The sequence below is a fragment of the Adiantum capillus-veneris genome, chromosome 12 (assembly GCF_014529385.1).
Source record: "Adiantum capillus-veneris isolate H3 chromosome 12, ASM1452938v2, whole genome shotgun sequence".
NCBI classification, from domain to species: domain Eukaryota; kingdom Viridiplantae; phylum Streptophyta; class Polypodiopsida; order Polypodiales; family Pteridaceae; genus Adiantum; species Adiantum capillus-veneris.
Window position 1 is genome coordinate 113,829,693 of NC_140942.1, and position 25,455 is coordinate 113,855,147.

Consider the following 25,455-nt stretch of genomic DNA (forward strand, 5'->3'; position numbering starts at 1 on the left):
ATGAGTTTGCTTTCCACCGACAGGCTTCTCAGTGGACGCATGAGGGTGACAGAGTGACTGGTGCTTTCTTTGCGGCAGTGGGACCTCGGCATACGCATGCAAAGGTCAATGAGTTGAGGAGGCCCGATGGGTCAGTTGCTTCTGAGCTAGAGGATGCATGCAGTTGCTACTGACTTTTACCGTGAGTTACTGTCTGCAGAGCGCCAATCAGAGCGTCAGGATGCATGCAGAGAGCAGGTGTAGGCATAGATGCCTTGTCTTGTGGCTGAGGAGATGCGTCAGAGGCTTGAGCTGCCACTTCAGCTTGAGGAGTTGCACTCGGCTCTTAGTGCACTCCCTCGTGATAGCTGTCCAGGTGAGGATGGCTTGACTCCCAGTTTTTTCTTGGAGTATTGGGACTTGCTTGGCCCAGATCTCTGTAGTGCTTGGCCCAGATCTCTGTAGTGCTTTTTAGTACATCTTGCACACAGGAGAGATGCTTGACAGCATGAGTGCTCAACTCAGCCTACAAAATTGTGGCCAATGCTCTGAGTTTGAAGATTCAGCCACTTCTAGAGAGCCTTATACATGGGAGTCAGACAGGTTTTGTCAAGGAGCGTAGTATCCTTGACAACATCTTTACTTTTTCGGAGGCTTCTGCCCCAGCGGGGCTCCGTGGTGAGGATCTGTTGATTCTTCTTCTCGATTTTGAGAAGGCCTACGACATAGTTAATTGGGACTTTTTGGAGGGCACTCTACGTAGGGGTGGGCTTCTCAGATGCTTGGATCAGCGGGGTGTCAGCTATGTACAGACGGGCACATAGTCAGGTACTTTTGTCAGGAGGTAGATGTGATCATTTCATGCTTACACGTTCGGTCAGACAGGGCTGCCCTCTTGCCCCCTTCCTCTTTCTGTTCTATGCTGAGGCGATGAGCAGGTTTTTGGTGTCGCAGCAGGTTGGTTTACAGGGCTTAGCACTTCCTATTTGGGGAGATGAGCTACTGGACGCTGAGTTTGCAAATGACTCAGCTTTGTACTTGGATGGCCAGGAGGCCAACCTTCACAAGTGTGAGCAGGCTCTAGAGACCTTCTGTTGTGCATTTGGCACACTGATCAACTGGAGAAAGACAGTGGCTTTCTCGGTTGGTAGTGCTCTTGTGCCCGATTGGATGGCAGGTGAGGGTTTCAGGTGGATCCCCCAGAGACTGCAGTTCGGTACTTGGGCTGTCAGGTTGGTTTGGACTTGTCTCCCGAGCAGCAGATTGCTCCCCTCCTCCTGTCTATCAAGAGGAAGTTGTTACATTCGAGCTCTGCACGACTTTCTCTGGCAGGCAGAGTTGTAGTGGCGAACTAGGTGTTGTTGGCTACTATGTGGTACATCACTTCTTGTTGGATCTTCTCGAGTTCTTGTATCAACCATGTAGAGAGTCTCAGGGTGTGACACTCAGATAGCGCGGGCCAAAGTGGCTTGGCAGGTCATCACTCTTCCTTGTTCTCAGGGAGGGCTTGGGATCATAGACCCAGCACAGCAGAGCAGAGCCCTTGTTGGGAAGTTCATCGTCAGAGGACTTCTTCCAGGTGAGGAGCCCTGGGAGGAGTTCTTGCTACAATGGCTTCGTGCTAGGGTGCCTCAGGCTGGAGGCCCTTGGCGACCTTCGACCAGATGGATCTTCACAGAGATGCGCAACGTTGGCTTGAGCAGGAGACCGGAGGACCACTTCGTTGTGAGTTTTCTTCGATCTTGGGAGCATTTGCGGCGAGGCCTGGAGCAGCGTCAGCCTACTTGCACGGAGGAGCGCCTGAGATAGCCCCTCGTTTGGAACCATGGTTAGCACTCAGAGAGGCCACTTGGTTGGTAGTCGGCCTCATGTTTCCTGGGGTCCCATGGCAGCGGGTCCAGCACGCTCTTTAGGTGATTGGTTACAGTTTTCAGGCTTGTCAGAGAAGCTGCAGGGCTTTCAGCTTCTACAGGGCATGAGAGGGGTTCACAGCATGTGCCAAGACATCTTAGAGGCAGTACCAGCCGAGTGGCTCACACCTCTCGAGCCAGCAGCGCCCAGATGGATGGGAGCCTTCACACAACTGGAGGTTCTCATCTCAGTCCGGGCTTGCTCAGAGACTGTACTCTCCTTGTTTTTCGAGTTACAGGGTGAGGGATGCTTACGGCGAGTGGCAGTAGAGGCCCCGCAGGTGGCAAAGTGCTGTTTTTAGAGGATCCGAGTGGTGGGCATCTGTGGGAGGACTTGTGTCATCGATCCTGACCGAGCAGCTCTTGAGACTGGACACTGGAGACTGTGGGCTTGGGAGAGCTGTCCACTGGCACGAGTACAGTGGGATCCTGGAGAGTGGCTTTGGAGGGACCCTTTCTCTTCTGCAGACCACCCAACGTCCCTTTCTTTCAGTACACTGTTCGACTGGGGCGTCACATACTGGCAACACAGAGAGAGGCTCCACCCTCCACCTCAGCCTCACCTCGATGGAGCATGATATCCCAATATCGCTAGGAATGGCAATCGGAAGAGGAGACTCCACAACACCCTCTGTACTCTGTGCAATAGCCTCCTGAATCTCCTGCAACTGAAGAAAACGCTCCTCATCCTTCTCCTTGTTAAGCATCTCCAAAGTGATCTCAATCCTCTCATAGCCGCGCTCTTTGATCTTGCACAAGAGCCTCAAGTTGGTGTGTCTGTAGACAAGCTTCTCGGTATGAGCAGGGAGTAGCCGATTTCTTCTCTTAGTGTGAATGAGAGAGAAGGTGCTCCAATTCTTTCACAAGGAGAGGCACATGTCCCTTGAGAAAGCACCCTAAGTGCAAGAGTCTGCAATGTGGGCATGCAAGCCCCAAAAGTCTCCCACCATTTCACACCCTCTTGCATTCTCTTTGGATCCTTCGCAATAGGATGAGCAAATGTCTTTCCTTCATTGATAAAAGTGTCCAACTCATCAATGAGGGTACCTTGCATGGTTAAATCTCCCTTTGTGTACTTGTTCAACAATATCATCCACCCATCATGAACCTTACTACCACCGTACTGTCCTCTTCGCTGCCAAACAAGATGTAACAAGTATCCCACAGCATGCAGTGGTGTGTGCATCATATTCCATCTGTCAACACACGAGTCCTTGATCTCTTGCATCCTTGCCGCATCAACACCTTGCATGTTTTGAACTTGCTCAACCATGCGATCTGTAAGCTCATACACAAGCCCCATGGTGGCTCCTTCCATATCAGCCAAACGAAGGATCTTCAAGATGGGGGCACAAATCTTCAAAATCAACTTGGCCTCTTGCCAAAAGGATGCATTAAATACAATGTCAGAGACCACTGTGGCCTTTAGAGTTTTGGAGGTCTTCATCCTCACAAATTTTGGATCAATCATAAGCCTACGCACACCTTGCATACATTTGTCATCTAGGAGACTAGCAAGCATGATGTAGGCAAATTGAGTGGCAGTGGGTTTCACCAAAGCTTTCTTGCTAAGTGTCTGAAACAATGCCAAGAGAGTGGACTTCCTCGTGACAAATGTAACCACCTTTGTGCCATCCTCAAGGATCTTTGCAATCCAAGGGAGCTTCCCAATGTCCTCAAACAACAGGTCCAAGCAATGGCATGCACATCTGGTGAAAAAAATATGTTTCCACTCCGCTTCAACCATTTTTCCAGCCCCAACACAATTAGTTGCATTATCCATGCATACTTGCACAACATTAGCGGGTCCAATCCCAACAATCACCTCCTTAAGCTGCTTGAAAATAAACTCTGACGTCTTTGTCTCCCCAGATGTATCCACTGATTTCAAGAACACAAAGCCATGTATAGAGCATGCAAGAAAATTAATGATAGGCCTGCGTCTAGTGTCAGACCATCCATCACATACAAATGTGCATCCATGCTTCTTCCACTTCTCGCGCACATCCATGATCTCATGACCAATGATTTGACCTCATCATTAAGCTCTGTGGTGCGCAAAGCATTATAGGAGGGCGGCACATAAGACGGGCCCACTTGGCCAATAGCTTTCACCATATCCAAGAAGAAAGGACTTCTCACTTTCCATTTAGGAATATCCTCTGCATAAAAAAACCTGCCAAGGCTTGATCTGCTTTCTTGCGTGCCTGCACGCCAAATGAACTCGCCAAATCTACTTGTGCAACCTTCCTCTTCTTGCTTGAGGATCCCATAGTGGATTCTGAAGTGCCACTTGCATGTGCACTTTCAGATTCATGCGATCCACTTGCATGAGATTGAGAGGCATCACCCCCCAAATCATCCATCAAAGTATCCACAAATGCATTTGGGTCCTGTCCATCACCCCATACATCTGCATGCAACCTTCTGACAACCACTTTAACTTACTCAGAAACTTTATCGCATGGTCCCACACCACAACCCGTGATGGCCAACAAATGTGCCCGAATACGATGAGGACCCCTGTCCCAAACATGCCCACAATAGTTACATTTGCAAGTCCATTGTCCTTTTGCCTGAGGTTTTACCTTTTGCACATATTGCCACTCGGGACGCTTGGCTTGGCCCATCTCGATTCTTTGCTGAATTCAAACGGTCACAATTGTTTAGCACACGAGAGCTCTGAGCTTTGAGTGCGAGTCACAAGGCACAGACTACAGTCACCAGTGTATGGACCTGTCACTTCTCTGTTCTCTGGTCTCTGGTCTTTTAAGTTGGGGCTCTAAAAATTGTACGCTATCTTGAATCCCGAAAAACGTACGCTGCCTGGTATATTTTAATCGCACGATAGGGCAAAGCGTTCGCACATTGATGAGATGCCCATCCGGTTCAAAAACACCCAAAATCTGGACAATTATTAAATTTGCGAGCGGTGAGGCAGCGAACGCGGGGCAAGAGTGTGAGGCAGCAAATGCGGGGGCAGGGTTGGAGCGCGAGGGGAGAGAGGGAGGGGGGGGGGGGGGGGGGGGGGGCTGTAGCGAAGGGCAACGGGAGTGAGGTTGGGGTGATGGGGAGGCAGCGTGAGCTATGCAGGAGTGGAGGCGAGACAGCAGCAGCGAGGCAAGATACCAATCGCTAAAATTACAGTATGAGGTGATGATTAGATGCATGCTTTACCCAATGTGTCGTTGCAAGTAGACTTGGTGCAGATTTGACTATGGCACTTGGAATTGACACTTTGGCAGAAGTCAATGGCAAAAGTCAATGTGTTGTTGCAAAGTATACTTGGTGCAGCTTTGACTATGTGTTATGTCCTGTTCAGGAGAGGGGATCTAGCCCCTATGCCGTAGGGATGGGCGTCCATTGTCCGGGCGGACGTAGTGTGAACCCGGCCGGTGTGGCCGGTCATTATTTTAAAAGGGTGAGGCCATTTACAGTTATCGACCCCCACTCGCAGAGTGCCAGTGGTTAGCCTGCGAAGCTAGGAGTGCGCGAGGTCACCTCGAGGAGGTGAGGCCGGGTGGTATGGGATGCTCGGTCTTACAGGTGCATGCCTACGTCCTCGGACGTTGGCCCCAACACGGGAGAGCTGCCGGATGGTGGCTATGGTCGGGTGGTTTGTCCGACGCGTGTCTGTAGGCGGTCCGTGTAGCCGGGAGATCCTCCCATCTCCGTGTTCGTTTCATGGTATCAGAGCCGGCTTGGGTGCACGAAGGATCGTGTGCACACCTACAGACTGGTTTAAGTCGGATAGCCTTTGTTTCATGTAATTTTTTATGAATTACCTGTTTAATTGATTGTTTTCTTCTCGTGAGCATGTTTACAGGTGAAATTTAATGAGCTGCCCGTTGGTTTTTGATAAAATTCAGCAATTTAGCAGGGGGAAGTGCTGAAAATCAGAGGATTTTTACTAACTTTACTGGTTTTCGATGAAAATCAATGTATTTATCATTCATTTGCTGGTTTTAGATTAAAATTCAGCATTCTGTAACTTTTCAAATCTCTTTGTAATCTCCATCTCTGTGCAAAGTGCAGAGAGAGAGAGAGAGAGAGAGAGAGAGAGAGAGAGAGAGAGAGAGAGAGAGAGAGAGAGAGAGAGAGAGAGAGAGAGAGAGAGACTCTCTCAGTAGCGAAAAAAGAGAGAGAGTGGCCTCTTGGAGAGGGAAAGAGCTGAGCTCTTGCGCTGTAGAGGAGGAGAGAGAGTTGCGCAAGTGAGGAGAGAGAATTGGCGCAAATGGACAAAGAGAGAGAGAATGCAAGCAACATTTCAGGGTGGATTTTTTTCCCCTCTCTATTGAGGAGGAGAAGCGAGCTACTGCGTGCTGGCCACGGGTGGGAACACGCCTCCCACTTTTCTTCTCTCTCCACTCGTCAATCACGAGCTCTCTCAACGTTTGAATTATCTTGCACTACCCTCTTTGATTTTTTTCCCCCTTATATGTTTAAGTGACCCCCTTTATTTTAATAAAGGCCAGGATACTTTGGATTTTTTTAAAAACATGGTATGAAACCTGCAAATTATAAAAACCCACTTACAGAGAGTGACTTTTCACAGAAGAACTCAGTTTTCAGTCCTCTGCTTCTCTCCCAACCGCTCCTCTCTCTCACCTGCTTGCACTCCCGCACTCCCGCCATCACTGCTCGCCTTTGGATGCTCACGCCGACGTGTAGAGCTCTTCAAACTTCGACTTTTCGCGATCGAAAAGTGTAGAAAAGGCCCTGTTTCGCCTGAAAATTCCAGTTTTTCGCGCACTTCGCCATGGATTCCTCCAGCTCAGATGTGCAGCGTGACGATGCGCCAGGTAATATCCAAATTCCATTCACGCATGCTCTCTATACATGGATGTCAAGTACTTTCCGGAGTTTCGACCAGCATGTTACCGCTTTGGAAAACGCGAACGTTCAGACAAACATTCGCTTGGCCTCTCTCGAAGGGGTCGTGCAGGGGCTTAGTTCCCTACTCTCTACTCTCGAAAATATGGCTCAGTCGACGACTGCGCGTATTTTCGAGGGCGAAACCCATGTCTAGCAATTGCGGACGCAGATTGTTGCTTTTGGGCGTTCATAGGGAAGTCCGACTGCCACAATTCCGTACAAAACTACAAACTTCTCAGGGGAAGAGGAGGAGTGTACGGAACTGGTCGTAAATAACTGGCTGCACCAGTGGACCATATACTTTGATCTCCATGGGGAGCATGATGAACGGAGGATTCAAACGATTCCTCTCTATCTGCGTAGTAAGGCGCTTACCTGGTGGCGTGACATGATAGAGAAGCCTACGACGTGGGCTGATTTTTGTGTGAAATTCAAGAGGGATTTCGCTAAAATGGACCCTTTGAAGGCTTATGCCAAACTGTAGAGTCTTTCGATGAAAACTGTCTTTTGATAAATATACGATAGCTTTCAAAGAGGCGCTCACCTTCTGCAAGGTGGATTCTACGCACGCGGTGCATATGTACCTGCTGGGACTACATGAGGATTACCGTTGTGCCTTAATCAAAGATTAAGCCCGACTGGCGTCGAGGATGCAGTGGCAAAGGCTAGGACGTTCCATTTAATAAATGGAGCGAATTATGAGAAGAAAAGAACTGCAGACCATCAATCCGGTGAGGGTGCTTCGAGGAAGCGATTCCGATTCCAACATAAGTCCAAATCACCGCCGAGATCTTCTCAGGAAAAGAAGAAAGCCAGAAATGCTTCAGTTGTTGATGCAGTGAAGAAAGGGGCTTGCTTCGGATGTGGCCAGACGGGCCAGCAAATTAAGGATTGCCCTAAGAAGAAGACGCAGAAACCGCAAGGTCGTTCTTCGGTTCAGATTCACGAGATCTCAGGTAACTCTGATGTTGTTCAAGTTGAAATCCATCATTTAGCACACAGTTCATGCACTAACTGTACTTTTAGCACCAAAGTGTTTGATAAGCATGATCTTCTTCGTTTCCTCGGGAAGATCAATGGTCACGACGTGATCGGACTCCTTGATAATGGAAGCTCATACAATTTTGTGGATGCAAAATTGGTGCAGAAATTGAGCCTTCGGACGCGGGACAGTGACCATGAATATCGCGTGAAGATGGCTCGTGGCGTGGATACGGATGTATGGAATCAGATGGTTCCAGACTTGTCGCTCGAGCTGGCTGATTACAAAGAGAACCTGGATTTCCACATCATGCACCTGGACAGAGCAGATGTTATTTTTGGAATTCCATGGTTTTATGATAAACAAGACTCGTTGTATATAGACTATGTACATCACTCTCTTGTTTTTGTTAAACAGAACATGCCTCATGTATCTGTGTCGCTTTGTAATCAGAAGTCTGTAAAAAATGGTTTTGCAATACCAGTTGTTACTGCTTTGGAAATGTATAAAGAAATAAAGTCTTCTGATGTTGACTTATATCAATGTGTACCATATGCTTGGTTTGATTCATTAGTGCTTGGTACTTCTGTCACTGAATTTCGTAAAAATGTTTCATGTTCCTCTGTTCAACTTGGGGATTCCGACGAATCCAACCTTATCCGAGAAATCATGACTGATTTCAAGGATGTTTTTCTTGATGATCTACCTCCTGGCTTGCCGCCTTCGAGAGGAGTAGATCATGGCATTGAATTGGTGGTTGGTAGTCAGCCCTTCTCAAAGCAACCCTATCTGTTTAGTAAAACCGAAGAGGACGAGATTCAGTGGCAGCTGAAAGATTATCTCGATAGGGGTTTTGTTCGGCCTAGCAAATCCCCGTGGGAAGCGCCAGTGCTACTTTCTCGAAAGAAGGATAACACTATGCGCTTCTGCGTGGATTACAAGGGGTTGAATAAGCTCACTGTCAAGAACAAGTATCCGCTCCCGCGTATGGACGATCTGATAGATCGGCTCCATGGAGCGTTGTATTTTATGAAGATAGACCTGCGATTAGGCTATCATCAGATATGGATCAGAGTGGAAGATATTCTTAAGATAGGCTTCCATACGTGTTATGGTCACTACGAGTTTTTGGTCTTGCCTTTTGGTTTGACCGATGCTCCAGCTACGTTCCAGCAGATGATGAATGATCTACTGAGACCATTTTTAGGCAACTTCGTTGTTGTATTTTTCGATGATATCTTGATCTACAGCTGAAGTTTGTCTGAGCACCTAGTGCATATACGCACTGTTCTCGAAGTACTGAGAACTGAGAAGCTTTACGCTAAGGCTTCTAAGTGTGAATTCTTTAAGAAAGAGCTTCTGTACTTGGGTCACATCTTTACCTGCGATGGAATTCACGTTAACCCTGAAAAATTGGATAATGTGGGAAATTGGCCCATTCTGAAGATTGTACTCCAAGTAAAGTCTTTTTTAGGCTTTACTGGATTCTTTCACAAGTTTATCAAGGATTACTCTAAAGTTTTTGCTTCGCTTACGCAACTATTAAAAGGAGGGGTGAAAGGGCCAAAGACTTCGGGCCCTCATCGTAAAGGTAATCCCCCTGTTGTCTGGAATGAGCGTCTCGACGAGAGCTTTCGGACACTAAAGCACTTGGTGACTACTGCGCCAATATTGCACATTGTGGATCCTAACAAACTGTTTGTGGTTGAAACGGATGCTAGTGATTATGCTATTGGTGCAGCATTATACCAGGATGGACTTCCTGTTGCGTTTGAAAGTAAGAAGCTTTCTGACTCTAAGATGCGTTATCCAATGTATGAGAAGGAGCTTTACGCCGTAGTCCATGCCCTAAGGAAATGATGGCACTACTTGTATGGCTCTACGTTTGTTTCATGGACAGATCACCACTCTCTGCGCTATATCTGTGATCAGTGTGATCTTAGAGGCCGGAAGGCTAGATGGGCTGAGCTTATGCAAGAGTTTGACTTTGAGATCCGTTATAGAAAAGGATCTAGCAATCGAGTTGCCGATGTGCTCAGCAAGATTCCTGAGGCCAATGCCTTGTCTATGGCTGAAATCTCGACGGATTTCTATCTCTCTCTTCGAGGGCTATGTCGTTCCGATGGCCATTTTGGCAAGATATGGAACGAGGTCGAAGTGGGGCATGACTCGCATACAGGCTTGGGTGGTCCGGAGACCCAAGTGAGTCGTGTTGGAGAGACGAGACAACGACAATATTCCATTAGAGGTGGACTATTGTTCAGAAATGGTAAAGTCTACGTGCCGGAAATCGATGAGAATAGACAAAGGATTTTGTGCGAATGCCACGATGTTCCTAGCGCTGGGCACCCAGGCATCCAGAGAACTTTGGCTCTGGTCAAGCGATATTTTTATTGGCCAAGGATGCGCTCGTACATAGAGAGCTATGTGAAGAGATGCGCTCAGTGTCAGGTCAATAAGGCAGAGCGCCTTAGGAAAGCTTGCCTGCTACATCCATTGGAAATCCCAGATGCCAAGTGGCAGAGTATTTCCATGGATTTCATCGTTGGTTTGCCAAATACTAGTCGGGGCAATGATGCTATTTGGGTTGTGGTCGATAGACTCACAAAAATGGCGAAGTTTATACCAACGAAGTCGACAATAAAAAGCCATGAGTTGGCAGTTTTATTTGTCGATCAGCTTTATAAGCTGTATGGTCTGTCAAAGGATATCGCAGAGTTACCAGGGAACGCCCCTACCAAGGCTTGGAACACCGGAACGGCGTTCTGGCCGGATGTAGGTGCCCGGAATGGCTAGGCGTTCCGACAGACCAGGGAATACTGGAACGGCAGGGGGGAACAGGGCCGGAACGTCTCGGAACGGCCCGGAACGCCGGAACGGCAGCAATGGTAAGAAAGCATTGGGTGTGTGTTTTTCCTTATAAATTGCTCCCCCCTCACCCCTTTCCTTCCCAAATGCAACAAGCCTCAAGGCTCTCTCTCTCTTCCTCTACCCTCGTGCTCGGGCCTCAAGCTCTCAAGCTCTCTCTCTTGGGCTTGCCCTCAATTTTCAAGGCTTCAAGCTCTCTTTCCCTTCGTCTCAAGAAGTGAAGCCTCTCTCAAGCTCTCTATCTCAAGCATGCATTGTGTCTGTTGTGAACATACTATGACCGCGCATCACCACACGATGCAATCAAGCCATAATAAGGAGGGAATGGTATGTTTTTTGTGAGTATTAGAGTCAAAGGACTCTAACACTACTTGTATTCAAAGTTCAAACACATAATGCTAAAAATTGCATTATTTGGGTGTTTTTTAATGCCTCCCGTTCCGTGCTGTTCCCGTTCCGGACCCCTTGCCGTTCCCCCGTTCCGCAGGGAGGCCTGTCGCCGTTCCCGTTCCGCGGTCCGCGTTCCGGGTAACTATGGGATATCGTCAGTGATCGAGATACTAAGTTCACTGGCCGATTTTGACGAGGTGTGTTTGCTCATCTTCAGACGAAGTTGAGTATGTCGTCTTCTGACCATCTTGAGTCCGACGGACAAACTGAGAGGATGAATCAAACGTTGTTGAGAGCCTATGTCTCTCATAGGCAGTCTGATTGGGAAAGGTATCTTTCACAATTAGAATTTGCCTATAATAGTAGCAAGCATTCTGCTACTGGACTTAGCCCGTTCATGCTGATGTATGGATTCGAGCCTAAATCCCCGATTGCTATTGGCTTAGAGAAAGTCAAGGAACGCCAAGCTCGTGATTTCCTGTATGACATGCAGGAAATGCTCGAATCGGCTAAGGATAGTATAAGAATGGCTCGTGATCGAGTCACTACTTATGCTAATCAAAAAAGGTCTCCAAGGACTCTAGATGTGGGACAATGGGTCTATCTAAAGATACCCAAGGATTCCAAGACTATGCGAACAGGAAAGCATTATAAGCTTTCAGCTAGATATTGTGGTCCATTCTTGATCACAAAGAAAATTGGCCAAGTTGCCTACAAACTGGCTCTTCCTTCGAATGTTAGTGTATATCCAGTGTTTCATGTCAACCGCCTTAAAGTGAAATTGGGCGAAGCCGACATTGTTGTGCCTATCGAGGGAAATGTATGGCAAGATATGCAAACTGAGTATATTCCTCGAGAACCAGAAGCAGTTTTAGATCATCGTACCCGTCATTCGTGCTAAAAGGCTTATGACAAGTACTTAATTAAATGGAAGGGTTAATCTGAAAGGTTTGATACTTGGGAACCTGTTAGAGCTTTGAAAGCTCAGTATCCCCACTTCATTGATGAGGACATCAATGGTTCTTAAGGGGGGAAGTATGTTATGTCCCGTTCATAGGAGAGGGGATCTGGCCCAGATGCCGTCGGGATGGGCGTCCAGTGTCCGGGCAGATGTAGTGTGAACCCGGTCAGTGTGGCCGGCCATTATTATAAAAGGGAGGCCAAGGCCTCATTTACAGTTATCGACCCCCACTGGCAGAATGCCAATGGTTAGCCGACGAGGCTAGGAGTGCACGAGGTCACCTCGAGGAGGTGAGGCCGGGTGGTATGGGACACTCGGTCTTACAGGTGCACGCCTATGTCCTCGGACGTTGGCCCCAGCACGGGGGAGTTGCCGGATGGTGGCTATGGTCGGGTGGTTTGTCCGAGGCGTGTCTGTAGGCGGTCCGTGTAGCCGGGAGATCCTCCCATCTCCGCGTTCGTTTCATTATGGCTCTTGGAATTGACAATTCGCCAGAAGTCAATATCAAAAGTCGGCATCACAAGTTAGGGATTGAAAGTCAGCAACCAAGTGAGATGAATTCTAAAGGTGCCAAAACTAGCATAAAGGGAGGAAGATCTCATTATCTGACAAGTCAAAGAGAGAGAGAAGTGGGGGAATCAAGAGACTTCTTTGAAAAATAATATATATGTGGTAGGAATGCCTGACCACTTTTTGATAGGTATGACCATTGTTGACCAAGGGTTGATTGACGAGAAAGTGCATGGAGAAGCATGACATATCAAAAAACTATCCACAAATTTTCTTGATGGTTAAATATGGTTGTTTTTGCTCCAATAAGCATGAAAAAGAAGCTTTTTGACATGACATCCCAATTCGTCGGTGGGTATAGTGTTTTAAGATTTAGATCAGATGGTTTGACATTTTTGACTTTTTGAAGATATATGTGTAATGCCTATGGTGGATAGATCAACGAGACATTCATCATAGTAAGAGCTATTATTTCCAAGAAGAGATAAAAAAGTAGTAGTGGTGGGAAATTGGCATTGGGGTTGGATATCGTGGGAGTATTGCTTAAGGGAGTCAGACACTCGTGCAATCGGGCAGAGGTTTTGGGCGGCGCCGCAGATCCGGGCCATTGCCCAAGGTGCAGATGGACGGGTAGGCAGTGTAGTAGGCAAGAGCAGATGACCGGGCAAGCAGTTTAGCAAGCTGGAACAAAAGCAGCGCGGCTTAAGTGGGGGGGATAAAAAACTCAATCACAAGGTGACAAGGTGGGTATAGCGAGGGATGACAAGGGCAGCTTGACGTGTCATCAAGCTCCCATTTGCTCGCTCCTTACAGTGGTCCCACAAGCTTAGTGAGCCGCCATTTGCTCAATCCTTACAGTGGCTCCACAAACTCAGTGCTTGAGCTCTAATGCACACACCGCCACTTGATCCCACCAAAAAATCTTTTCTTTGTCCTTTAGGCACACACTTAAAAGGCGCACACACATAAAATTAACCAATGAGTAGAAAATTGGCAGAGAGATTAAGCATAAATATGAAGATTTAATCAATGTGCTGCAGCTTGATGCCTGGGTAAAAAAATGGCATAGGTTAGTGCATTGAAAATTTATGAAGGCGTCTATGCACACACACACACACACTCGATTAAATGCTTTCAAGAAAAGTAAAGCGGCTCGAAAAAAGTGGGAAGAGCATGAAACAAAGCACGTAATCAAGCAAAAAGAAGAGAAAAAAAAAGCATAAAACCTAGAGCTCGATCAAGCAAAAAGAAAACAAAAAAAAAGCATAAACTCTAATCACTTGATTAGGGAAGTGACCATGACACATGTAGACATACGCAAATCCAAAGAGAGATAATTAGGCTTGAGCTTAATTAGCTTACTTGTAAAGAGTTATGGATCAATTTAGTGCTTAGAGAGAGAGTGCACTAAATCTAGCTAGGGATCTAACCGGTGTAATTAGGAAATGCTAATTACGTGTTAGCTCTGAATCATATGTAATGCCTATGGTAGATAGACCAACGAGGCATTTATCATAGTGAGAGCTTCATAACAATTATGAATAAGTAGATTAAAGAGAATGTACTCAATTTAATAGTAGGAATGAACTTGTTTGATTGATTAGAATAAGAGAGGAGTTTACAAGTTAAACATGGTGGCCTCATGGTGGAAAGTGGAAATTAGGCAAGAGGGATATGCCCCAAAAGGGGAAAGGGGGCAAGTAGCATGTAGGCTACAACATGTAGCTTTTGGCTATAAAGTGTAGCATGTGCACATGGAGTGAGAAGCATGTGTTAGGGATTCTCACATAGGGATGCATGCTAGTATGCTTGGCTTTAGGGATTGTTCATGTATTGAGTGTAAGCTAAAAGGATCACCTCAACAATATGAAGTGTTCCAGCCCCTTTTTAGTTCATAAGTTTAGACCTTATCGAGGAGGAAGATCTATCTTGGTAAAGTGGCAAGGTTGAAATGAATTGAAAGTAGATATCATGATTCATAGTCACCTTGAACGGGAAGTGGGAACGAGACTTGGAAGGTCATCAAAGACAGAATCGTCTTGCTCATTCCATCGGAATGGTTTAGAAACTGCTTTCTATAGGTATTTTGTGTTATAAATGTTTGGAACTCCCGAAAGAAACTAGAAATGGAGGACTTTGGAAATGGAGTTTCCTTGTAACTATAATCGACATCCACCTCAATAAAAGAAGGGCCAAATTATTTAAATACCAACGATTTTGTAACATACCATGCTTATAGGGGGTAATCCCTTGTTTTTTTTTTGTTCTCTACTGCAAGTGAAACAAGACTAATCAAATCTGAAAATCATGGACAATTCAGAATATACAAGGCCAGTAGACAAAAGGAAACCTCTACGGCAAAGCTAGTTCTTAGGGAGGAACACAGGAGATACTGGACCTTCCAATTCAATTCTTTAGAAACTAGTACTTGTCATCATTCTGGCTGTCATTTTGTTTGCTCAGCAGGATTGTAATATATCTTGTATATAGCTGCATTTACTGTTCTTTCTGTACCTCCTGTAATTTTTAAGTAAACAGTACCTTTCTGGTCTAGAACTCACCTTGTAATCTCTCTCTCTCTCTCTCTCTCTCTCTCTCTCTCTCTCTCTCTCTCTCTCGGATGATGGCCTTGTTACTTGTGTCAGTAACCTGGTCAATCATGCTAGTTGATGTGACAGAAAAATGTGATGCATGTCTTTCATAGAGAAGCAGTCTTGGACTAACATGTATATCAATCTTGTATACCCGTGCGTATGAGGGGTAAAGTAGGAATATGGAGGTCGTTGTATGTGTAAGCCTGTGAAAGTGAATAAAGAATAAAGGGAATCTGGTGTCAACTGAGAGTTATCGGCTTTGATCAGGTCTATTCGGATTTGGAAGTTGCTTTTGTCGTCTCAGAAAATAAAGAGGTGCTGGATCTCATGGGAAAAATGGGGGAACTTTTAATTGGAGGGACTGCAATATCAAGTCAGTTCTATTACGGATGTTTATTTCAGGAGCTACTAGCATTTCAGCTACCTGGTCGTCACACAAAACCGAATGTATGCCTTCTTACCTTTTCCTTCAGAAGGTTTCCTGTGGATAATTCTACTAATTTCTTCAGTCTACATGCTACAGAGAATGCCGCTGAAAGAGGCAGAAGCTCATTTCATAAAAGTGCCAGCAAAAACGCAGGAATGTCTTGAGATGTCAGAGTTGTCAATTGAGGAGCAAGGATCAGAAGGGGCTTTCACTAGTTCAGTCGAAAATCTTCTTGCAACACCTAAATCGGTAACAATGGCTATTTTTGAGAGCTTTGCACGCCAAAACATCAGTGAGATGGAAACAAATCCTACAACTGAGATGCACAGATTTGTGAAAGGGAAGGTGGGCATTCCAGCAGACTTTTCTTCGAATATAGTTCTAAGCGACAGTTCAAAGGCCCTGTTCTCGAAGTTGGTAGTGGGCTGTAGGGACAATGGTGGAACCCTCTTCTTTCCTGTCGGGTCTAATGAGGCATACATCTATGCAGCCAAGTTATTGGGAGTGGATGTTAGGATGATTGAAACCAGGGCAGAGACATCCTTCAAGGTGACTGAAAGCATTGCTGATGAGACATTTGCAACCTCAGAGAAGTCTTACTTATACATCAGCGGTCCGACAATTTATCCCACAGGATTGGTTTACTTGACCTCTGAAATCAAAGCTCTGATATCTGCTTGCTCAAAACACGGTGCACATGTGATTGTCGACACATCGTTTTCTGGACTTGAGTTCAACTCTTCAGGGGCCGTGACTTGGGACTTGCAAGATGTCAATTGCTCAAATGTGACATTATTTGGAAATTTCTCCTCTCCTCTTCTTGTAGGAGGCTTAGAGTTTGGCTATGCATTAGTTCAAGATTCTTTTTCAAGCAGCTTTAATGATTTGTGGAATATCAGCAAGCCTCATGGTACCTTGAGATATACAATGCAGAAGCTATTGAGGCTATACAATGACAACGACATTACGTTACTTGAGGAACTGAATGAGCAGCGAAAGTCTCTACATCAGAGAGCAGAATCACTGTGCCAGGTAAAGCAATGAAGTTTCTTGTTGAGTTCATATGTAGTGTATATATATAAAAATTGGGCACCACACAGTCCAATTACTGTACAGTACAATCTAGAACCCGATTTGTACAACGCTCTTCCAAATACTGTACAGTGTTCCTAAATTGTGAATGAAACCAAACATAAGACATAGGTACTGAAATTCAACACATCTGATCATGCCTAGTTGTGTTCTGGGTACACTGCTTATTTTACTTTCTGGCAAATTTGGTATTTTGTTGTACCAATTTTGGTACTGTGTTGAAATCAGCAGCAACTGGGCATGATCAGGTGGGTTGAATTTCTGTACCTATGTCGTAAGTTTTTGTTTCTTTCACAATTTACGAACATTGTACAACACCACAATTTGTTAGTGTGTTGTACAAATTGGGTTCTGTACAGTATTTGGACTGTCTGGTGTCCAACTCGGTACTAGATGTACCAAATTTGATATTTCACACTCTCTCTCAAAAAAAAAAGGGCGTAGAGAGAGAGAGAGAATCTGCGAGCGTAGAGAGAGAAAGAGGATTGGGGGGGGGGGGGAGGGGTAGAGAGACAGAGGGTAAAAGGGGGGGGGGGGGGGGGGGACAGCTTTGTCCTCTTCTTCTCTTCTCTATCTCTCTCCCTTTCCTTTTGCGGCCTTCAATCATGAGAAAACAAAATGGCAAGGATGACTCTATGGAGGATGCCATTAAAAAATGCAAAGAAGAAATGAGTGAGTCCATCAGCAAGATCAATCGCCACCTCCTAGGTACTATTAACGCACTCGACGAGCGCGTGGCGGCACAAGAAAGCAGGATACATACACTTGAGGATCGTGTGAAGGCTCAAGATGAGGAAATCGCACTACTCAAGAAGAGCTTGAGGATCGTGTGAAGGCCCAAGATGAGGGAATCGCACTACTCAAGAAAGAGTTTGCAGAGGTGAGATCGCAGAACGTCCTCGAAGATTATGATACTTCCGAGGAGATGCTTAGGGAGCTGGACATTACAGAGATGGGCCTATCCAGACTATCACAAGATGAGGAGTACACTGAGTATGGCATATACTTGATAGATATGGGAATTGCACATAGATTGGCCATTTTAAATGGCCTACAAAGATTCTCAAGAGCTGGAGGTTTTACTTGCTTCCCACACCGACATGGTGCTAGTAGAGTGGATTATGTAATGGCCCAGCCAGGTCTCATTCCATTCTTTCAGGACTTTCATGGTGGGCACTAGGCCAGTTGGAGTGACAATTGATCATGCTATCTTGGCTTTACCCTGACGTTTCAGTTCAGCACAGCTCCATCAGGAGAGGTCCCCACGCATACTCAGTATACCTTCATGAGGGAGATGGATTCTGTGTATATGGATGAGATATGTAGACAGCTATGCACTCAAGAGTCGGGACAGCCACTAGCTGAACTCACTCAGATATTGACAGAGACGCTCCATGATGCAGCATCAACGGCATACCCCCATAGTCAGCCTACACGGAGACGGTCTGGGAGCATGCCCCAGAACAGTTGGTATGATGAGGAATGTAGAGAGACGAGGATCAGATTACAGAGGGAAGTGCTCATGGGTATTACCACACATAGACAGTCACCACGGATTATCTTTCGCCGCCTAGTGCGATGAAAGAAAAGGGCTTATCTATCTCAACTAGAGCGGGATCTGTATCAACTATTTATAAGACAAGACTCAGGCGAAGCATGGAGGCTATTCCATGAGCATTCACCACCACCAGCGATCACCTCCACAGAGACGTGGGGGGAATATGTCACATCCCTCTACACAGCATCAGGGCAACCACCTTTTCCGGACCCACTAGAGACATGCCCGGAGACATGTACTTTCTTTATTGCCGAGAGGGTAAGGAAAGCCATTGACAAGATGAAGACAAGGAGAGCATATGATCATGGTTTGGTAGCATAGCTCTTCACCCATGCCAGAGACATGCTTGCAGAGCTTCTTCCTATGATGTTTAATCGAGCCATGTATGAAGGCTTTCGTGAGACTTGGAGTATGTCTACGATTGTGCCTATTTTCAAGTCGGGAGATCCCATGATTTCCGGGAATTATCGCACCATCATGGTTGGTCACACATTGGCTAGGCTGTATGCATCCGTTCTTGAACAGGAGCTGAGTAGATGGGCAGAGCGAGAGGGCATACGAGCACCAGGGTAAGCCGGTTCAAGAGAGGTTTCTCCACTCTTGACCAGATTCTGACACTCAGAGTCATTATTAAGGAGGGTAGACACCATGGCAAGAGGATCTACTGTAGCTTTGTGGATTTCCGCAAAGCCTTTGACACAGTGCCAAGAGCTAGACTTATATGCAGACTATAGGACATGGGTGTGCCTATAGAGCTGATATGGGGTATTCTGGCTTTATACAGAATAGTGATGGGGTGGGTACACACTACTAAGGGAATGTCTGACATGGTCCACTCCACTATTGGAGTAAAGCAGGGATGCCCCCTATCTCTGACTCTCTTTGGGATGTATGTGGACGAGTTTTCAGACTATGTAGAGCGTCAGGGAGACAGAGGGGCTCAGGTAGCAGGGAGATGGATTCCGTTGTTACTATATGCTGATGATATTGTGTTGATTTCTGACTCTCCAGAGGGGATGCGGTGTCAGTTAGATGCTTTGAATATATTTGCTCATGACAGTGGATTGTCTATCATCCTTGGGAAAACCAAGGTTATGGTATTCAACACAACACAGTGGGTTAGGAGGTGAGCACCTACATTTACGTATGGTCGGGAGACTGTGGAGTACACAGATGCATATATACCTATCTTGGGGTAGTTTTCGGTGGACCTGTGTTTTCATTGAGGAGAGCATCAGAGACTAGACTGACGAGAGCATATGCAGCCTTGGGAGGACTAGAGAGGATGTGTTCGCAGGTTCAGTTTCAGGAACCGCGAACAAAGCTATGGATTTTTGACACTCTAGTGACCTCAGCTATGCTCTACGGAGTCCAGGTATGGGGACCCTCAGTAGACCATCATGGGAGATCTGACAACACAGATGGATGGACATGTAGGAGAGGCCTCTGGTCTCTATGATCGCTCGGATGATTCGGGCTAAGGCATCCGTGCCGCATGAGATTATCCGAGCCGAGCTACCCCCCCCCCCCCCCCCCCCCCCCCCCCCCCTCCGTGGTTGAGGCATTGACTAGATTAGTATCCTTTATCAACAGTTTATGAGATTTCCCCAGGGACAGATTTGCTCAGCTTGCCCTGGAGTCATCTCGACAACTAGCACTACAAAGAGATACAAGATGTTGGTATGGACAGATGACAGCATGGTTTTAGTCACATGGTTTCACCATAGATAGATTGCCTCTGTTTCAATACTCCCTAGATGCACCCTCCCTGTCTCTCACACGGACAAAGATCACGAGACTCATACGCCGGGATACGATTCAGCTAGATACCAAGAGCACATGGATACAGCCGACACAGGAGTTGGGAACGAAGATGGCCTTTTACAGAGAGCATCTTCTCCAACTCACGGAGGACGGTTGTAAGGTGCAGCGGAATGAATGTTTGAACTTTGCTCAAGATGAGTGTTCCGAACTGTGCTTAAGGTTCCTTTTCATTCTTATGGAAGGGAGAGCCTTCCGTTCTTAATGAGAGAGTGCAATGGACACAAACAAAGTGAATGGACACAGTGAATGGAAGTGCATGAGACTGAGAGATAGAAAACCAGAGACGTTGTAAAACCCTCCTCCGAAGGCCCCACTCTCTATGGCGAGAGTGGTCTACTTATGATTGCACAAATCTCTACAATGCTTGGGCTTGCCGACGATGTTGACGACGATGAGACGGGTTGAAATCTGCAAACGCTAAGGGCTGAAATTTGCAAATCTTGTATTTGCTGACTCTATGCCGATGACGATGTCGATGGCGATGATGCGACGACGATGCGCTGAAAGCGCAGATGCTGAAATCTGCGTTTTTCGGGCTGAAACTATAAACCTTGCAGAAACTGACTGTGCGGCGAGGAACTACCGCGGGAGGTTCGGGGGTTCTTCTGCGAGTGCTAAGGGCTGAAAACTGAAAACGTTAGGTTTTTATTTATACAAACGTAGCAAAATTGTCCTACCTACTTTCCAACAAAAGTCACTTAAAAATAATAAGTGAAAAATGTCAAAATTAGGGAAAATAGGTCTATGTACTGTAAAAATGCTACTGATGGGATGTGACTGGTATTTGATGGTCATGCAGAGGCTTCGCACCACCCTCCTTGACAAAGAGAAGCTTGCTGTGGAGCAAGCGGCCCAAGCAACAAAGGATTTGTGGGAGACCAATGGCGTCTCTCTTCTTGTAGATGGATGGAGCGACACCCGCAAGCGGTCCATCCACGGGGTGGTGGCCTACTCTCGGGGGGAGATGTACTTTGTGGAGTCACATGATGCATCCGATAGTGGCAAGGCCGCCGAGATGCTTGCTGCGGAGTGGACAAGCACCATAGATCACCGGCCCGGAGAATGTCCTTTGTATGGTTAAAGATGGAGAGGCGTCAAATAGGGCAGTCGGAGCTATCATTGAGGGTATGTATCCCAGCATCCATGTCACATTTTGCATGGCGCATTGCCTCAATAACTTCCTCAAGGACATAGGGAACTTGTCATGGATTTCACCCACCATTGGTGATGCCTCTCGAATTGTCTCCTTTGTGCTCAACCATCAAAAAGTGCGCCATGAATTCTCAAAGAGGAGCCACTTGTCTTTGCTCAAATATTCAGAGACAAGATTTGCATTCAATTGGCTTATGCTAGGTCGCTTGTCTACATGTGGCGGAGCCTTAAGGGGCCTCTTTCTCAGTGATGAGTTCCAGGCCATGCCGGAGTCTACATCAGCAGTAGGATTGAAATGCCGAGAATGGGCCGACGACGCCGCTTGGTGGGAGGAGGTGAAGACTCTTGACGCCATGGTCAAGCCTATTCTACACCTACTTCGAGTGGTGGATGGCTTGCAGCCATGCATTGGCAAAGTCTACGAAGCCATGGATCGGATGATAGAGGCACTTGAGAAGCTTGTGCCTGACCCTGTTCAGTATGCGGAGATTCATGGCTTGTGTGAGTCGAGGTGGAATCGATACTACTCTCCACTTCATGCGGCAGCTTATGTGCTTGACCCTGAGTTTCAAGGAAGGCGTCAAGAGACCGACAAGGAGGTGAGCAAAGGATGGCGGCTTGCATTGGAGCGCCTTGAGCCTAGCAGTGACATTAGGCGCAAGATTAGAGACGAGCTACTCAACTACAGGCAAAAGAAGGGCTCCTATGGATGTGTAGATGCACAGCTTGATCGCAACAAGATTGGCTCGGTTTTGTGGTGGGAGGACTATGGAGGAGATGGCCCACATTTGCAGCGCTTGGCTGTTCGTGTCCTTAGCCAAGCATGTACCACTAGTTGCTTGGAGCAACTATGGAGTGTGTACAGCCACATTGCCTCTAAGAAGAGGAATCGCCTTGGGGTTCAGAGGGCCAATGATTTGGTGTTTGTGAGCGCTAACTTGCGCATGCTTGCCAAGAGCGTCACACACAAGGCAGATCCTTTCACTGAGTGGGAGATGGCACAAGAGAATCCATCTATGGCCGATACTCTTTTGGAGGAGCTAGAGGAGGATTTCGAGCCTCAATGCGAGCCTCCCGAGCCGGAGCCCTCATACGTCGCTGACGACCTCGACTACGACGGCGATGTGGAGATTCAGCAGGCGAGCACTTCTTGAGTTTGATGATCATTGATCACTCGACTCTCGAGTCTAGACTCTTGAGTCTATGACTCTACCTACTACATAGCCCTTTGTACTTTTTGTTATCCTTGAGGCCTCAGGCTTGTCCTAAGTCCTTTAGGCTTTTTGACTCTTGAGCCCTTGTGGCATGCACTTCTCATTTTGTATCCATCGATCATCGATGTTTTATTAGCACATTTCAGCCTATATGACTCGTGTTCTTTGATCTATTTAGTGTAAATTTATGGTCAAAGTGATGCTCTGTGTGTGTGGCATGTGTGTAGGTCAAAAAATGCCAAAAAAACTCTTTTTTTTTTGCCGTTCCGAACCCCGTCCCCGTTTCCTGACTTTTGCCGTCGCGACCCCGTTCCCGACCTCGACCCGCCGTCCCATGTAACTATGGTGTCACGTGACATCCCCTCCTTTTCAAAGTGAGGTACTGGTACCAACTGTATGGCGTCGAGGGAGATCGCCAATAGCATTCGGAATCCTGGGAGGGACTCTTTGCCGGCCCACTTTGATGTGTGGGTTGTGCGGTACTTGAACTTTATAAAGGTCTGCAATGCTTGCTTCTTTGGGCCGCGCCGAAAGCGACACAAAGGCTTCTGTGGCTCCTTCGATGCTTCAACTTCGTCTAGAGGCCTACTTCTTCCTTCTTCAAGAATCTCCATGGCTGAAAATTCTTGAAACCATTTCCAACACAAAACCATGAACCTATTCCATGTAAAGTGACTGGAAAAAATCTTCTCTTGCTAAAAGACTCTGCATGCAATGTAGATGAACAAAGAGACAGAGTTCCAAACCGTTCACCACACACACGCAAACAATGAGATCGAATCTTTCTCTTCTGATCTAAAGCAATCAACTGTCTCAATTCACAACGGAAATGCCCATGCTTGGTGCTCATACTTTCATGTGCTCTTTCTACAACTGTGTTGTGCCAAGGAAGAGACATGGAATGTGATTTCCTTGAATGCATACTTTTCAGCTTTTCATGAAAAATCCGCATACATTTGTGCTCATTCATGAGGGAAACGTGCTCAACGTTCAATATGTCATGCCTAGGAAAAGGGATCACATAAAGACGTTGACGAAAATACAGGAAACGATCATGAATGAAACACTTGTACAATGCGTGCTGACTAATCATTCGAACACATAGTACTTCCTGTGGGGGTTCTTTGGACCGAGGCTCGAGAGCCAAGATCGATTCTTCGTGTTTGATCGAATCTTCCTGTGGGGGGTCTGTGGACCTCGACTCGAGAGCCAAGATCGGTTCTTCGTGATTGATCGAATCTGCAATGAGGTTATCTTCGCTAGAAAAAGTATCAAGTAACACATCATCCTTGTGAACAATCACATCATCTTCATGCAACTCATCATGCTTGTGAGAAATCACATCTTGATCATGCAAATCATCATGCTTGTCATTGTCATCCAAATCATCATGCTTATCATTATCATCCAAATCATCATGCAAATCTTGTGTGTCTTGCTTTGGAGAAGAAGAGACTGAGAGAGTCTCCTTTTCCCGAATCTGTGCAAACTAAGCCTGCACAATAGAAAAGAGTCGCAAGAACTCTTTTATGTGTTGGTCGCTCTGTTCTTGTCTTGCTTTGGTCTCGCGATCAAATGTTGCTTGTCTTTCGTTGTTCTCGCGATCCAATTTGGCTCGACTTTTTTTGGCTTCCAAGTCGTACTTACGCTCTATAGCTGCCACGCTTTCTTCTTAGTCACGATCTATGGTTGCCATTGTTTCTTCGTAGGCCTTTCTTTCTGCTTCTCTTTCTTCGCGTTCTAACTTTCTTTCCATAAACAACTGCTTCAACTCCTCCATAGGAGTTAATGCAATCCTTGGCGTAGATGGGAAAGGCGGAGGGTCGGAAAAACCTCCTGGTGGGGAAAATTCTTCGTCCCTCTCGCATGCTCATCACCTCCAAGCAAAGTATCCATTCCGCTTCGAGTGATGACCATCCACTGAAGTCTTGGGTTCGTAAGTTCACGAGGAACTTGGGTTCTTGCGGGTCTTGGTTCTTGGGGTTCTTGAGTTCTTGAGGTTCTTGCGGGTCTTGAGGTTCTTGAGGTTCTTCTTTCTCTTGCAATGTGTGTTAGAGAAGGATCTTCTCTTCACCCGAGTTCTGCTCTTTTCCGCGGGTGCCCCCCTTGGCGGCCTTGCGCTCACACCAAGGTGCTTTTTCCCACCTCACGTCGATTGGCCGGCCGCTAAGTGCACGTCCTCTCTCAATGAGTGAAAAGAGGCACAAGGGGAGGCTGGACAAGCCCTTCTTTCTTGGGTTTCCTGTCACTCTTCAAAAACACGATTAGGAATTGACACGCCCAAGTGAACTTGGGTTCGTGCGACCTCTACAAGCAAAAAAAATTCTTGTGGTTTTTTCCTTGAGTGATAAAGAACACTGCCAAAGCTCTGATACCAATGTAATGTGCAGCGGAATGAACGTTTGAACTTTGCTCAAGATGAGTGCTCCGAACTGTGCTCAAGGTTCCTTTTCATTCTTATGGAAGGGAGAGCCTTCCGTTCTTAATGAGAGAGTGCAATGGACACAAACAAAGTGAATGGACACAGTGAATGGAAGTGCATGAGACTGAGAGATAGAGAAGAGAATACGACACCAGAGACGTTGTAAAACCCTCCTCCGAAGGCCCCACTCTCTATAGCGAGGGCGGTCTACTTATGATTGCACAAATCTCTAGAATGCTTGGACTTGCCGACGATGTTGACGACGACGAGACGGGCTGAAATCTATAAACACTAATGGCTGAAATCTGCAAATCTTGTATCTGCTGAATTCTGACTCTATGTCGATGACGATGTCGATGACAACGCGCTGAAAACGCAGATGCTGAAATCTGCGTTTTCCGGGCTGAACTGTAAACCTTGCGGAAACTGACCGTGCGGCGAGGAACTGCTGTGGGAAGGTGAGGTCTGCGAGGTTCGGGGGTTCTTTTGCGAGTGCGAAGGGCTGAAAACTGAAAACGCTGGTGTTTCTTGAGGTTCCATCTCTCAGAGAATCTGCAAAACGCTGTGTATGATGCGGATGCAAAACGCTAGGGCTGAAAATCTTCCGGGGCTGATCTGCTGTGCACAAAACGCCAAGGCTGATCTGATGCAAAAACGCTAGGTCCTCAAATGGCTGAAAACGGTAGGGCTACTGCGG

At 46.6% G+C, this 25,455-nt stretch overlaps 1 protein-coding gene across 3 annotated transcripts in view; it reads left to right on the forward strand.

Annotated features, from left to right (window-relative positions):
- MMT (methionine S-methyltransferase) overlaps positions 1-25,455 on the forward strand; it is an 83,009-nt gene that overhangs the window by 52,805 nt on the left and 4,749 nt on the right. For all 3 annotated transcript variants that reach the window (XM_086525594.1, XM_086525595.1, XM_086525596.1), the window contains 2 exons: positions 15,337-15,516; positions 15,593-16,528. In XM_086525594.1, the coding sequence (XP_086381720.1) occupies positions 15,337-15,516; positions 15,593-16,528 (1,116 nt within the window). The remainder of the gene's footprint in view (positions 1-15,336; positions 15,517-15,592; positions 16,529-25,455) is intronic.